At 37.4% G+C, this 17,364-nt stretch overlaps 1 protein-coding gene across 1 annotated transcript in view; it reads left to right on the top strand.

Annotated features, from left to right (window-relative positions):
* The window catches only part of LOC107145676 (NXPE family member 1-like), a 32,150-nt gene extending 16,922 nt beyond the window's left edge, over window positions 1–15,228 (top strand). Inside the window, exons 2-3 of the mRNA XM_048795751.1 lie at window positions 11,095–11,783; window positions 14,419–15,228. Of these exons, the coding sequence (XP_048651708.1) occupies window positions 11,095–11,783; window positions 14,419–14,509 (780 nt within the window). The 3' untranslated portion in view covers window positions 14,510–15,228. The remainder of the gene's footprint in view (window positions 1–11,094; window positions 11,784–14,418) is intronic.
* The last annotated feature ends 2,136 nt before the right edge of the window (window positions 15,229–17,364 follow it).

The following is a 17,364-nucleotide window of genomic DNA, read 5'->3' as shown; positions in this document are numbered from 1 at the left end:
ATATATATACATACACACACACACACACACACACACACATAGCTGTTCCTTGATTTTTTAAGGGGGATTGATTCTAGGACTTCCTGTAAATACTGAAATTCATAGATGTTCAAGTGTCTTATATATAAGGTGCAGGCTTCGTGTATAACCTGTGAACATGCTCCCATATACTTTAAATGAACTCTAGATTACACAGACTAAAAATGCAATGGAAATGTTTATAAATAGTTGTTATATTGTACCATAAATGATGACAAGAATAAAGGCAAGGAAAACAATGTACAAATTTAGTATGATTTTTGTTTTAAATGTTTTTGATTTGCAGTTGATTCAACCCAAGGATGTAAACCTTGCAAATATAATGGTTGAATGAGAGGGAATTTAGGGGACCCAATCATGCAATTATGGAGTCCAAAATGGGTTGTCTGCAAGCTGGAGAACTTGGTATACCTACAGCATGACATGGTACAGGTCTGAAATCCCTCAGTACAGGAAAGCTGATGGTGAAATTCTCAGTCCAAGGCTGAAGGCCTGAGAACCCTGGAGGAAGCTAGGTGAAAGGGTTGAAGCCCCAAACTGGAGAGCCTGGAGTTCTCATGTTCAAAGACTATAGTAGAACAGCAATGTCCTAGCTCCAAGAGACAGAGAGGGAGACAGAGAAAGAAAGAGGAACTTGTGTTCTCTCTCCCATTGTCCTATATTATTAGCTCCTAGGTGACTGGAAAATGACCCCACACATTTAGGTGTGACCCACTTACTCACACTAATCTTTGGAAATACCCTTACAGACATGTACAAAAATAATGGTTTACCAGTTCTTAGGTATTCCTTAATTCACTCAACTTGACATCTAAAATTAACTATCCTTTAATAAGAGAGAACTAATCCCCCCAAATTTACTATTACTCATCCAAAAAAATAATCACAAAGTAGGCCTGAAGAGAGTAGAAAGCAGGAAATAATAAAGATCACAGCAGCAAAAAAAATTAAACAGATACTAGAAAAGAAATAGAAAGACCAAAAAAATTAAGATTTTTTTAAAAAAGTCAAATAAACTTGATAAATGTTCATTGGAAAAAAGAAAAGAACTCAAATAAAATAAGAAGTGAAAAAGGAAACAGTACAACTGATATCATAGAAACATAACAAATTATAAAATATTATGGTCAATTTTATGCCAACAAGTTGGATTACTTCTATTAAATGGATGAACTCCTGGAAACACCCAAACTACCCATACTGAAGCATGGAGAAGTAGAAAGTCTAGTTAGATCTATAATGAAGAGATTGAACTAGTAAACAAAAATCTCCCCAAAAAGAAAGGCTTAGGTCTCAATGGCTACATTGCTGAATTCTATCAAACACTGAAGAAGAAATAATGTAAAACCTTCTCAAAGTCTTTCAAAATATTGATGAAGGGGGAATACTTCCAAGAGCATTTGATGAGGCCAGCGTTTTACTTCTAAAACCATACAAGGACATACAAGGAAAAAAATATAGGCCAGTATCCATGTTGAACATAGAATAGATCTCAACAAAATACTGAGTACAACAGCACTTTAAAAAGATGTGTCACCATGATCAAGTGGAATTTATCTAGGGAGAAAAGTTTAATTGTGCATACACAGAGCAATGGGTGTATTGCAGGACATTAACAGAATAAAGGGTAAAAAATATCAGACCAGATATTCAACATCCTTTTATGATCAAGACTCGGGTTTAGAAGGAATGTACCTCAATACAATGAAAGTTGAAAACTTTCCTTCTAAGCTCAGGAACAAGAGAAGGATGCCCACTCTTGTTGAGAGCCACAGCCAAGTCGGAATGGCGCCTGGCATTTTGCCAGAAGGAGTGGTTGGGCGGTGACGCCAGCGAGCCATTGGGATGATGGCGATAAAGTTAAGCTGTGTATAATTATTAAGATAATGACTGATTGCTGTAGCTGGATGATGCTAAATTGAAACAAGTTGTGTATTCGGTTGTGTATATAAGCTTCTGCTGGCCGGCAATAAGACAGCTCCTGCTTCCTCGGGTGTCTGCTACTTTTGAGTTCTCACGGAGTTCCCGTTGAGTTCTCGCGGAGTTCCCATTGAGTTCCCGTTGGTTCTCCCAGAGTTTCCGTGGAGTTCTAGAGAGTTCCCGTTGGGTTCAAGTAATAAAGTAGTTCCTGTTTGAACCTACAAGTGGCTCATGACCGCCCAGTTATTTTGTGCCCAGCCAGACTGCGGCACACTCTGACCACTTCATATAACACTGCTGGAAGTCCTTGGCTGAGCAAATTGGACAGGAAAAAGAAATAAATGTCATCTAAATCAGAAAGGAAGAAGTGAAATTATCTAATGAGACAATCTTACATGTTAAAAACCCTAAAGACTCCATCAAAAAAAATGTTAGAACTAATAAACAAATTCAGTAATGTTGTAAGATATAATATTAACATACAAAAATTAGTAGAGTATCTATACACTGATAATAAGCTATCTGAAAAATAATCCCACTATTATAGAATGAAAAAAAAAATTCAGAATAAATTTCTCTGAGCAGTGAAGAGATATGCACACCAAAAACTATAAAACATTAATGAAAGAAACTGAAGATATAAGTTATTGGAAAAATACCCCATGTTCATGAATCAAAAGAATTAACAGTTCAAATGTCCATATTACCCAAGCAGTCTAAAGATTTGATCCAATTCCAACCAAAATACTACTGATATTTTTCACAGAAATGAAAAAGCAATCCTAAAATTTAGACAGAACTACAAAGACCCTGAGTGTAAACAGAACAAACCTGGAAGCCTCACATGACCTAACTTTAAAATCTATTACAAAGGTCTAGTAATCAAAACAGCATGGTACATGCATAAAAGCAGGCAGATATGGAACAGAATAGAGAGCTCAGAAAGAAATCAACATATTTATCTCTTGACAGAAAAAAGCTTCTTGACATTGGCCTGGTCACTGAGTGTTTTGGATATTATCCCAAAACACCAGCAACAAAACCCAAAATAGACAAACTTCTGCCAAACTAAAAAGCTTCCACACATAAAAGGGACAATCAAGAGAATAAAAAGATAGCCTCAAAATGGGAGAAGATATTTGCAATCCATACATCTGATAGGGAATTAATACACAAAGTATCTAAGGAACTCAAGTCAATTACAAAAAACATGATATAATGTGATTAGAGAATGGGGAAAGGATTTAAATGAACATTTCTTGAAGGAAGGAATATAAATGGCCAATACATGTATGAAAAAATGCTCAATGTCACTAATCATCAGGGAAATGCAAATTAAAGTAACAGAGGAGATCACCTCACACTGTGTTAGAATGGCTGTTATAAAAAAGACAAAAGGTAAATGTTGATGAAGATGGGTACAAAAGGAAACCCCGGGGCACTCCTGTGGCAAGTGGGGAAAGCAATACGGAATTCCTCAAACAATTAAAAACAGCCCCACTATATAATCCAGAAATCCTACTCCTGGGTCTATATCCAAAGGAAATAAGGTTAATTGTGACATGGGGGTAACAGGTCCCCTGGAAGATAGCATCTCTATGACCAGTTGTCATTTTTAATGTGGTTTCAGTCAATTTTTTTAATTGGTTCCTTTTAGTTAGATGTAGCAGTAGAATCCATTTTGACATAATTATACAAGCAGGAAATGTATCCTATTCCACTACCTCTCCTTTTCCCACCCCCTGCTTGCTTCCCAATATTCATCTTTCTGTCATTTACCCATGCTTGGATGGGCTATCCCAATGACCTTGCTCTGCCTTTGGGGATCTGAGCTGCTTTGTGATCCGATACTCTGTCCTAGGCCATCCTCACACGAACTCGCCTTTCATTTCACTGAGACTCCGCTTATCATCCACCACTGGCTGATTCCAGGAAGGGGCCCTGCCTTTGGGTGACTCAAATGCCCTGTGAGTCCCAAGAAGTGACCGTTTTGAATGTCCAGCACTCCCAGGGTTCCTGTTGCACTCCCAACCACAGCTTTCCGAGCTACAGTTGATCCCTACAGTCAACTGAGTCCATTAGGTAGGAAGGTCTCATCCTCAAGGGTTTCAAACCTTTAATCTCTGATCTTCTCCCAAAAAGCCTCCTACACAAAACGATCTCCCCTTTTAACACACCTATCCTAACAGTCAAGAAGCCAAACAGATCCTACAGACTCCTACAGGATATTTGCCTCATTAATACAGAATAATCCCCATTCATCTAGTAGTTCCCAACCCATATACACCCTTGTGTACCATTCCCTCATGCACCACTCATCTTTCACTTCTGGATTTAAAAGATGTCTTCTTCTCCATTTTCTTACAACCCCAATCCTAGATAATTTTCGTCTTCACCTGAACAGACCCAGACACTCATACTTTTACCTGTTTAACTTGGACTGTCCTACCCTAAAGATTTAGAGATAGTCCCCACCTAGAAAGACTACCAGCCCTTGATACCCAAGACTGAGACCTACAATTCATGGTCAACTTCCCTGACTCCAGAAACTCTGCTCCCACCTAAAACCCTCCCTGACAACCTTTATAGAAATGAAATTCTTTGCCCTTAACCAACAGGAAGAAGTGAGAGAAGAAAGAGCATCATCCCCAGCCCAGGTATCTATAAAAACAAAAAGAGAGGAATATTGGCATCAGATTCACCATTTTAGGTCAGGAGCCATTTTATCTAGAGGTTCCAAAGTTTTGATTCTGAGGCAATGCTGTTAACTTCTTGTAAGAACATGTGCCTTCTTTAAAAAAAAATCATTAACCCCACCCCAGCATAAACTCTTTAGTAGTTTTTGAGATTCCTGTTGTGGGGTATAAAGCTGCTCTGTGAGTGCCAACAGACTGCTACTCTCCTCAGAGGGACAGCCTTGTCAAAGCTATACCTCGTGTTACCAACAATAAATCTCTTGTGTGATGTTCTGGTGTGTGATGTGGTCCTTGGACTTAGCGTGGACTCTGCGAGTGTCCTTGCAGTTATTATTATTAATTTAAATTAATTTCTTGTGGTTGTGCAAATGGTGACATTCACTGTGGTATACACATATTTGTACCTAGAAAAGTTACATCAAATTCACTCCACTGTCTTTCCTTTTCCTATCCCTTTCCCTTCCCTTTATTCCCCTTTGTCTAATACACAATGAATGCATAAATAAATTGTAGTATATATACCCAACGGAATATTTCTCAGCCATAATTAAGAATAACTTTATGACATTTTCCAGTAAATGGATGGATCTGAAGACTATAATGATGAGTGAAATAAGCCAATCCTAAAACAAAATAAAACATAAAAACCAACCAATCAAACAAACAAAAGGTCAATTTTTTTTCCTCCTATGTTTCAGTCAGTTTTTTTCATCATGGTGACCAAAAGACCTGACAAAAATAACATGCAGGAAGAAACATTTATATTGGTTCATGGTTTCAGAGGTTCAGACCATGATTGGCTGACTACCTGGCCCTGGGCCTGAGGGGAGGCAGAATACTATTACAGAAAGTCATGGAAACTAAAAATCAGGAAAAGCTCTACTTACCAAGGATAAAATGTAAATCTATATCCTCCAACCACACCCTACCTGGCTACAGTTACTGCCCACTTAATCCAATGATTAGTTTATAGTCTCTTAATGTAACCATTTCACTCTGAACATGGGCTTTGGTTGACATCTGATATCTAAACCATTCCTATGGGGACATAAATATGACACTAGCAAAGACAGATGAGTTTTTCATGATATAAACCAGGAAGAGAAATAAGGATGTGTAAGAGTTTGAAAGTCACTGGATACGGGATGGTCATGAAACCTACGTCCTCAGAGTTTACCCTTTTGGATTCTTACCTTAGGCAAGTTGCAGTAGGATTTAGATCTATTGATTGTTCCCCTTATGCCTGAGATTTCATTTAAACCCTTATTGTCATAATGCTTAATAAAACCAGTGATGTTGAGCCCTTGTATAAGGAGACGTATAAGGAAAGCATCCAAATATTGTGAAGAGCCAGCCAGATCAATTCTTGGGATAGGGCTCAGAAACAGGATAGGGCTTGTGTTTTTCTTCTTTCCAATTTTCCGGGTGCTTCTGCCAAATGTGGCATAACTGACTGATCCAACATGACAGCTAAACAAAGAAGCCAGGGAAATGCGTGGCGTGAGTACTTGAAGCCTCTGCCAAAGGTGACTGAGCCTGCCCTGCCCTGAGATGTTCTTCTCTAAAAGCAAACTTCAGAGCTTCCTGTGGCCTCAGAGAAATCAATGAAGTTTACAAGGAAACTCCAACCCTGAAGTAAATGCAAAGACCTCTTGGACCAAGCAGACTCTTTGGACAGCTGAAATTGGTACAGGTGAATCTGAGAATATGCTGAAGCAGATAGTCACCCATAGGTGTGTACCTTTGGACCTCACTGGTAAGCTCTAATGACAGGAAAGGGGGCAGAAAAGAAAAGTATCTCTTTGAGTGACTGATTGCTAACTCCTTGCTGTCCATGCCAAGTCCTGGATGAGAGAAGAAGGTATGACCTGATGGGCCTCCATACCTGGAGAATTAACCTGAGAGTCAGCAGCCAGGAGTCCTTCAAATAGTTGTGTTCCTGCCTCAGGGAAGAACTTTGTTTCTGATTTCCAGAATAAATGAACTTTCTGCAAACACAGGACAACATTACCCTGTTGTGAAAATTACTAAGGAGGAACCAAAGTGTACAGAGATACATCATGTTGGTTTGACTTAATGCGATTATTTATCTTCTAGGATACTCATGTTGTTTTCAAATGCCAAACCTCACAAATGCATGCTGATGCTAATGGTTATCTTAGCTTTGTGGGTCATTTACTTCACTTCAACAGGCCACACAAAGGTAGGAATTGTCTCAGATTTTTTTCAGAATTTCATAGATAGTCACAGTGACTTTATTTGAATGTTCCCCATTATGGGGGCAAGAAATGAAAGTTAAGCTTGGCACAGTAGAGCAAATCTATAATCCCAGTGGCTTGGGAGGTTGAAACAGGAAGATCACAAGTCCAAAGTCAAGCTCAGCAAAAGCAAGGCACTGAGCAACTCAGTGAGACCCAGTCTCTAAATAAGATATAAAATAGGACTTGGGATGTGGTTCAGTGAGCAAGTGCCCCTGAGTTCAATCCCCAGTACCAAAAAAAAAAAAAAAAAAGAAAGAAAGAAAGAAAAGAAATGTTTAAAACATGTGATCTTAGCAGATAATGTGGAGGAGAGGGTTCTCTGTTCAGCATTAGTTCTTTGACAATATATGCACAATTACTGTTTGTTTTGGAGACAGGTGAATCTCTGTACCACTTGGCACTGCCAAGCATCCCACCTCAAGGTTCTCTCCTCCCTTGGCCTTGGATATTCTAATTCAATTAAATCTCTATTTCAGTTCTCTATCTTTATCTCAGGGTTTAATTTTTTTTTAATTATCATTTTCTGAGTAGCCCAGTTAACATTTCTCACATTTCCCCTTTCTGCAGTTTTTCTTAACTGATCTTGCTTCCAGTTTCTCCTCCTTCCGTCCATTTAGTACACCTTTTTATTTAATACTAAAATCAGCCCATACAACCTCTTTGCATTCTTCTTATTCTGCTTGACTTCTTATGTTGCAATACTACTTTTCACTTTCACTATACTATATAATTTATTGATTTATGGTGTTCATTGATTATTATCTATCTTGGTCTCCAGGAAGGCAAGAATCTACATATTATTCATTCATTAACAGTGTCTGGCATACTGTAGATGCTTAATGAATGGTAAATAACTAAGTAAGGAAAGACTGTTTGGAGATCTGATCTGAGAGGTAATGTGACTTGAAATAAGGTCCTAATAATAAAAAGGGAGAAAAGTCAGTGAATTTAACAATGGAATTGACAGCAAGAGTGACTGACTGTGGGAGGGGAGGAGTTGGGGCTAACCAGGCATTATATTCCAGGTTTGTACAACTGCTTGGCTGGTGAGGCCGTTTATTGAAGTTCTCCTACCACACTGGGAGAAATATATTTGGAGGAGAGAAGATAAAGTTAGCTATGAGTAGTCTAGGTCTAGGTCCATTATAGTGATGTAAGTGAAGATGTTGCTTCTATATATTGTAGAATAAACAGACCTAAGGCTGAAAAAGACCTGGCTTAGAAAATATTAGATTTAGAAAGTATTAGACTATAAATAGCAGCTGAAGTCACTGGAGTCCGAGACATTCCCGTGGGTGAGCTGTAGAGTGAGAAGAAAAAGTTTGTTAATGACATAACTCTGAGGAGCAAAATAAGAAGAAGGCTGAGGAGAGAGTGAGAGAGAATGGGGATAAAAGAGATTTCTTGAGACACTTGATTGGTAGGGTACAGGACAAACAAAAGGTACGGTAGCCATTAAAGGAGAATAAGGGGCTTAAATGTTTTCTCTCCATAATATGGGAGACATTATAATACATTTAAATTTTTACAAAAGAAGCTGACAGAAAAAAAAGTATAGAAAGTAGGAAAGAAAAAGTGTGATTGTACTTAAGTTGGGCAGGATTACCAGAAGTTGAATTGCCATATGTCATATGACGTCTGAGACCTTCAGAAGCAAAAAGAATCTATGTGTTAGAGGATCTGCCTCCATGGATCTTGCCATGTACCTAGAGGAAGTCAGGGCTTCAGTAATGAAGTGAACTAGAAGCCAGGTCCTTCAAAATCTTTGGCAAGTGAATGGAAGATATTGTATGAGAAAATGAAAGAGAAAAGGATTATGTACTAACTTGGTGATATATGGTTAGATGAATCAAGGGGAGCAAAGGTTTTCTAAAAAGGGTCCACATGTATATTAATATATGTATATATGTGAAGTACATGTATGTATATATGAGAAATTTGTGCCTGTGCACATGTGTATATTTGTATAAAACCCTTGTCTTAGTCTGTTTGTGATGCTCTAACAATGTCAGAGACTGAGTGGTTTATAAAGAACTGAAATTTATTTAACATTTCTGGAAGCCAGGAAGTCTAAGACCAAGGCACTGGCAGATTCAATATCCGGTGAGAACCTGCTTCCTGGTTCACAGACAGTCATCTTCTCATTGTGTCCTCATGTGGTGGAAGGGGCAAATGAGCTCTCCAGGATCTCTTTTATTTTTGTTTTGTTTCTCTGCTGTGTCTTATTTTATAAAAGCACTAATCTCATTCATAAGGGCCCTACCGCCTTGTCTAATCACCTCCCTAAAGTTCTCTACCTCCTGAAAGCATTTCACTGCAGGATACAGCTACAATATATGAATATTTTTTGATGGGGATACCTACAAACATTCCACATGGCAATCCTAGTTTGTGTGTGTGTGTGTGTGTGTGTGTTTATGTTTTAACAGGTTGTTAAAAGAGTGAGGTAACTGGGGCAATTCAGAAAAAAATACATTAGTAAAACAACTATTGGAAGAAAAATAAATTTGAAAACATACTGATATTAAAATAAATGTAATAGTAATTTTCCATTTTCACTGGTCGAATTTAAAATCAGTTTTATTAACAGTGTTGAATAACTTAATCAAAAATTTAAATTGAGGGGCTGGTCTTGTGGGTCAGAGGAAGAGAGCTCACCTAGCATGCATGAGACACTGGCTTTGATCCTCAACACCACATAAAAATAAAATAAAAGCATTGTGTCCATCTACAACTAAAAAATAAATGTTTAAAAAAATGTAACTGTGATATATGAGGATAATTCCTTTCTCTAAGTAACCCTTGGGTTATCCAGAATCATTAATTAGAAGTTGAATTTTGTATGACCCTTTCATCCAAACAGCTATCTAATTATAGACTAAGACGTACATGATGCTGTGTAATTATGTGGGCACAGTTCAATATCTTGTTCCAGGAAAATCTGGACAAAAGTTGTAACAGAGGAAATACTAGGTTCAATATATATATCAAACAGCAGTCTATTGTTAGAAAATAGAACAAAGCAAAAATCAAACAAGTCAATGAACATCAGGGGTAGGCTTCTAACCCTGGTTCTCCTGAGCGATTTTAGTCTGTTCTCATGTAGGCCTCTGGTAAGTGGCCTCTCTGGCATGGGAAACTCCTGGAACCTGAACAGGTTTTAAATTGGTAGAAACATTCCCTCTAGTTACTTCATTATGCAGATACATATGGTAGTCTTTATTTTTAGGTAGATAAATATTTCAATTGACTAAGTCTCTTACTTTAGGTAAGAAACATTATTTATAGCCCTTACATTCTATTTGCTAGACTGATCAATGAGATATTGATGTAACATAAAGGTAGTCTTACGTATTGCTGATGATAATATAAAATATAATCTTTAGAATTCACCAGTCAAAATGAATAAAACTATTCTTTAATATTTACTTCGGTAACAAATGATCTGGTAATTTCATCTTCAGGAATCTGTCATGAAGATGTAATCATGAATCCTTATATGAAAGGGGAGAAAATATTCAAGTGTTAAGTAAAATGAAAAGAAGTATATATAATCCAATTATCCAATATCATAAGCTGTGCACCTGTGTTACATGTTATTGATGGAATGTTATGCGACAATTAAAAATAATGGTCATAAAAATTATGTAACAATATTAAAACATTTATAGTACATGATGTTACTTGCAAAAGTATTAAAGCCACATATATAATATGATTACAAATAGGTAAAACATACATATGACAGGAAAAGAATGAAAATATTAAAATATACAGTATTAAAAGGACAGCAAAACTTATGATGATATTTTATAATATTTGCTCTGTTTTTCATATTGTGTATAATATGGTTATAAGATTTTTATAAGAAAAACATAAATGAAAAGATGGCAAAGTGAAAACAATAAAATCAAATAATGAAAATACAGATATTTATTTTATCCAGTTAATTTATAAGCCAGTGACCCCCAAAGAAACTATCTGTTGGCAGCAGAGGAAGTCACATTACCTGGAAATCAATTCCTATAATTTCATAAGTGAAAACTAGTTTGAATTCATCACTGATATGTAACTTAATCATGTGGAAATTTATAAAATGAATCATGCTAATTTATATTGAAAAGCAAGCCTTATTATCTGTTGGTAGTAAATATATCCTTTTCTCCTCAATTCTTCAGTGCTCATTCAGTTTGAGAAACCGTATTGCTAAGAAACAAGGGGAAACTTCACCAACAGAAACTGAGCTGAAAATAAAGGAGATCCTGGGGAAACTAGACCAGCTGATCCCGCCCAGACCCTTCACCCATGAGGCCACCACCACCAGTGCCACACACAGCTCAGCCACCCTCCTCAACCCTAGAGACACATACTGCAGGGGGGACCAGCTGGACATCCTGCTGGAGGCCAGGGACCACCTGGGACACAGGAAGGAATATGGAGGGGACTTCCTCAGGGCCAGGATGTCCTCCCCAGCCCTGAAGGCAGGCGCCTCAGGAAAGGTGACAGATTTCAACAATGGCACCTACCTTGTCAGCTTCACTCTGTTCTGGGAGGGCCAGGTCTCTCTGTCTCTCCTGCTCATCCACCCCAGTGAAGGGGTGTCGGCTCTCTGGAGGGCAAGGAACCAAGGCTATGATAAAATTATGTTCAAAGGTAAATTTGTTAATGGCACCTCCCAAGTCTTCACTGAATGTGGCCTGACCCTAAACTCTAGCTCTGAACTGTGTACCTACCTGTATGGGAGAGACCAGGAAGCCTTCTACTGCATGAAGCCTCAACACATGCCCTGTGAGGCCCTGACCCATGTGACCACCATGAATAGAGAAATTTCTTATCTTTCTGTCAAGGAAAAAAGGCTTTTCCATAAGTAAGTATATTTTAATACAATGAGTGGTGTCCCCAAGCAGAGCTACACTGCCTATCTCAATATTAAGCATGATCTTCTCAGATGCCTCCTCTATTCTAAAGGTTATAACCAAACATGCGGTATCTGCATGGAGACCAGTGTCCATGACAGCACACCATAGTGTGCATTTTGATTGAAATAGGCTCAAGGCGGGCTACATAAGTTGGAACTATATAATATATATATACCTGTACTTCTAAAGGAAACCAGTATTGTCACATTTGACCATATATTTTACTTAGACATAGGTTTTAAAAAAAATATGCTCCGTGGAAAACAGTTCTGCTGTATGTTCAAATATATCACCAAAAAAGGATTCCTTGATAAGCATATCATAAGATCATATTCCTTTATTCCCATGTCATATTTCACAGATTCTAGCATTTAAGTGATTTTTTTTTCATTCATCCATTTCTCTCCATGTCCAGTGCTGCTAACCAAGTTGAGACCATCATCATCTCACCTACATGACTGAAATGGCTTCCCACTTGGTCTCCCTCCCATCATCAATCACATCCTCCTTGAACCCACTCTATACTGCAGCCTGAGCAATCTCTCTAAAAAGCCAACTCCTGTGGGTCATCTCCAGTTGATATCATGATCAGAGATGCCTTAGTACACAGTGTTCATGGTGGAGGAGTCCTTCTACCTCTCCACATTGTGACCTATCAGTTCCTGGAAGCCCTGGTTGAACAGACTCCTCTAACCCTGGTGCCCATGTTTCCCCTATCCATCTTGGCTGTAGCCACACTATGCTTTTCTCCCCCACTCACAAACAGATGCTCACTCTCTAATCTCCTTATTCTCCATTGAAATGGGAAACACTTCATTCCTGAGAATGAACTATCAGGACTTCTTCATGGGCCACTTTGATGGTTTGCAAAAGGAGACTGTCATCACAAATCCAAAAACTGTGAGCCAAGCCTGGACACCTATTAGTCCTAGAATCTTTTATTCATTTTCAAACTTTCCATAAGCCTTAGTCTACTTCCTTTTCACTTTCCAGTCTGCCAAATTCTGTTTGACTATGCCACGATGACTTATTTTCCCTTCATTTGGTGACAGTACAATGTTATATTCTGAGCAATTTCTTTCTTAGAAAATTTCAAAGTCAAGCTCAGATTCTTTTTTTCTTTAAGCTTTCAAAAAAATATGATTATGAGAAATTAGAGCGGAGACCAAGCCTGGAAAATAAAATGCATTCCAGAATCTTGCCCAGTTTTCCAAATTTTGATATCTATTCAACTCACAAAATCTCAAACTATTCACAATTCTGAAATGAGGCAGAGAAGGAGAGAAAGAAAGCAGAGCTGGAGTGGGAGGGAAGGGAAAGAACTGACTTTAGTTCTAAGTTGCTGGAGTCACAGGTGGAGACTTCAGACCAAACTGGAGAAAACTGTTCCTACCTTTGTGGAGTATTTATAGATGTTATCCAGATAACTAAAAGAGATGTTGAATGTTAACATCAGCAGAGCTCTTTAAAGTATCATATTCACTACCTCTACCACAATGAGGAAATGATGAGAGTCCTAGGAAAGACCACACACAAAAAAAAACACAATTACATGAGGAGTCCCTCTGTACTCACTGTTTTGTTTTTAATCTCCTTCTAAGCACTAATCATCTTCATGTCTAAATCACAGCAAGGATGAGACTATGTTTTACCCTTTCCTTTCATGACTGGGCCTAAAATACCCCCCTAGCAGAGAACAGAGTACATCTGTTGTACTGGGTACCTGAGCCCTCCTCCCCATAACCTCTCCCTGCCTGCCTCTATTTACACACATAATGTATGTTGGGTTGAAGAAAAGAGAGGGTAGAGGTAAGAAAAGAAGTTTGAAGTAGGAAGAGTCAGTTAGTCTTCATCAAGTGGAGGAAAGAAATACAGTGTTCTTTTATTCACACATCAGTGTGAACACTACTTTCTGACAGCCACATTGATGGATATTGAGGATACAGCAGTGAACACAGACAATACATTACCTTTCTTCACATGATCCTCAGAAAGCAAATATGTAGGAAAATTGAACATATCTTGAAATATGGCTAAAGAGGGAAGCAGTGGCTCTGTGATAAGGGGTCTATGTGCCAGGATAAGGAGCCTGGACTCCTGCAGTGATAGGGAGACAATCAAGGTTTTTAAAGAATAAAGCAGTTGCATTTGCAATTGGACAGGGTGCTCTGGTAGTTGTGCTGGAGAAATTAGGTGAGATAAAACTTAGGTTGACCAATTAGAGGTTCACAATAATTTTAAAAATGTATTACATGAACTTGAATAGGTGATGTGAAGGCACATAGAGATTATGCAGACTAAATAATATTAAGAATTTAAAATTCTATGACACACTATTGCATATCATTACATGTGACAGATGAGTAGAGTTGCCCTGGACTTCAGGTGCTCCCAGCAAGAGAGAAAACCTTTCAAAATCCTAATTTATCTACAGTACTCAATTTATCCAAAATATACAGCAGAAATAATAATTTTTAGTTAAAGAAAGTTAAAACTATCCTTGCTTAAAAATAAGCAAGTGTTGCCTGGTGCCTGTGCTATGTGAACATACAACAGGCTAATCTATTGTCTTATTTTTTGAAGGACCAAAGTGGGAGTTGAAATGATGAAAGATCTTGAACATATCAATGTCTCCCATTGTAACAGTAAGTCCACTTTTTCCTGTGATGGGTAATGTTTGGCATATGTCTTACACAGAGAAAAATTATCAGAGTTAATTCTTTTAGCTGTGCTTTTCCAGGAGCATAATCCCTAACAGATGTCAGTGATCTTAATCATGCTAGACTTCATAGGGAGAAATTGTTTCAAGGAAATTAGTTTAGACTCTTCATTCCAGATTTCATCTTGATTTATCCTAAAAAAAGAAAGTAAAATATCCTACATTCATCTCCCAGAGTCTGAGGTTCTGTGCAAATGCCTTTGATAGCTTCAGAGTGGGAATACTGTGGTTTTAGTTTCTTGATATCTGCCGGCATAACCTCCTAATTTTAGTTGATGTACTTAATTTTATATGGAGCTTCCATCTTATTAAATATTTTAATGGAAAATACAGAGCAATGTTATATATGAAAGTATACTGTTTATATTTATTTATAACTTAGCTTTAAATAACGGTTTATAAAGCCTGAGTTTACCAGTAACATTAGTATCCTAGGCAACTTATAATGATATATTGTCAATATTTATTCATTTATTCCTCAAGTGTTTACTGAGGGCCTGATAAATATGAGGCACCATGAACAAATGAAAAAAAAAAACTGATCTTGTGATCTAAAAAGGTTCTTGTTATAAATGTACCAACTCTATGAAGAAAGCAAAATACAAAATACAAGTATGTAGGAAAATTGAACATATCAGGAAATATGGCTAAAGAGGGAAGCAGAGACTCTATGATAAGGGGCTTATGTGTCATCATAAGAAGCTGGGACTTGTCATTTTAAAATTATTTTAAAGTTAAATATATTTGACTGAGCCCTGAAGGTTATCAATAGTCAGAAATTTCAAAAAGATCATGGGTAGAGTTGCCAGATTGAAATGTATAATACAGGGAATCAGTTAAATGTAAGTAATTTCTAATTGCCACTGTATATATACATTGAGATAAAGGAAAAATATTGCATAACTCATATACTAAAAAAAAGTCCTTCACTAGAATAATTAAGTGTCCAGTATTTTTAGTGTGAGAACTTTTTACTGTATAATTACTCATAAGCAAAATTATGTGAGACATTGTGTTCATAAGCCAATGGAGTGAGCATATGGTAGAATGTAGCAGAAGATAGAGCTAGAAAGAGAGGAATAAGCTAAGTAAATAAACTGTGATGAGTATTACAGTGTTTATTTAGAAGGCTAAAGAAAGCCACTGAGACCAACTGCGCAAGACAGTGGTATGATTCTCCTTGTGTTTTATAAAGCAAATTCACAACTGAAAATAATAAGCATGACCTACACAAAGACGATTTAATTTAAAATGTTACTTTGCAACATAAAATAAAATTTATACATAAAAGAAAATATACTCTTTCTGTTTGGGATGATTTCATGTTGAGAAGGTATCAGTTTCCTCAGCACTAGTTTCTTCTTGCTGCTATAACAAGTGGCTTTAAGTAAAAAGAACATATTTTCTTAGTGTTATTATTCCAAGGTACAACATCAGTCTCACTGAGCTACAATCAAGGTGGAACAGGCCTGTGTTCCTTTCTAGAGGTTCTAAGGAAGAATTTGTTGTAACTTTCAGCTTCTTTATAATGGCTGCCTTCCTTTCTTTTAGCGCCATCTACCATCTCCAAAGCCACAATAGTAGGTCAAGTCTTCAAGTTACAAAGTCCTAGTCCACCTGCTGCTTCCTTCTTCCACCATGGAGGACCAATGAGATTAGACTGAACTCCTTTCCTAGATAATCTAGGATTATCTAGATCATCCATCTCGAAACCCATACCCTTAGTTACATCTGGAAAATCTCTTTTGCCATCTGTAATTTTTTCCCTTGATGGCAACATATTCATAGATTTAAAGAATTAGAACCCAAATATCTTTGGGGGGTATAGTGTACTCAACACAATCTGTAAAGTAATCAAAAATATGGAGATGGAAAATATTTAGTAACTGTGGGTCTCAAGTTTCTAGGGTTATAGTATTCAATTATCCATAATGCAGAGCTATCAAGCCCCCTAGGAGCCCAACAAGGTCACATTGAAATTCCAACAAAATCATAGGATTAGGAAGGCTCCATTTAGCAAGGAAAACCACCAGGATTTAAGAAGTATTTTAAGTACATTTTTCAATTTGGGTGTGGTTCTGCACATTAAACCCAGGGCCTCACCCATGCTAGGCGAGCACTCTACGACTGAGTTACACCCCCAGCCCACATTTTCTAGTTCTGAAAACAGTACCATTTTGCCACTCTGTCTACCAATTACAACTATATTTGGTATTCATGGGGGTTTGGTTTTGAGAACCACTGTGTACAACAAAATCCTTACAACAATAATATGGCATGGTATTTGCACATAACCTAGGTACATCCTCCCATATACTTTAAATCATTTCCAGATTACTTACAATGCCTAGCAATGTAAATTTTTTTTGTAAATAGTTGTCATACCATTTTGTTTACAAAATAAAAAGAAAAACTTCTGTACATATTTGATAAAAATAAAAGTTTTTCCTGAATGTTTTCCATCCATTATTGAGTGCAGCGCACAAATAAAGAACCCATGGATATGAAGGGCTGACTATACAGTATCTCCATGTATAGTATAATATTCTGTGGACACAAGCAACCAGAGACTGCAAGGTCCATAAGGGACTTAGCAAGGAAGATAAAGCACAGAGTGCTGGTAATTTCCCAATATCCATTCCCTCCTCCTTTTTAGTAAGAGTAACCATTATTTGAGCTGGAACCATGGCCACTTTTCCTTGTGGCTACTTAAGCTCACATTACATTTTTCTAAGTGTATGAACAGAAATTGTCTGGGGAACTTATAAGTAATGCCTTTAATGGCAAAACCACTTGCCTTCCTCTTCCAT

This window comes from Marmota marmota, unplaced genomic scaffold, assembly GCF_001458135.2.
Source record: "Marmota marmota marmota unplaced genomic scaffold, marMar, whole genome shotgun sequence".
Lineage (NCBI taxonomy): Eukaryota > Metazoa > Chordata > Mammalia > Rodentia > Sciuridae > Marmota > Marmota marmota.
The sequence above is the reverse complement of the archived record's forward strand: the minus strand, read 5'-3'. Positions and strand labels throughout refer to the sequence as shown.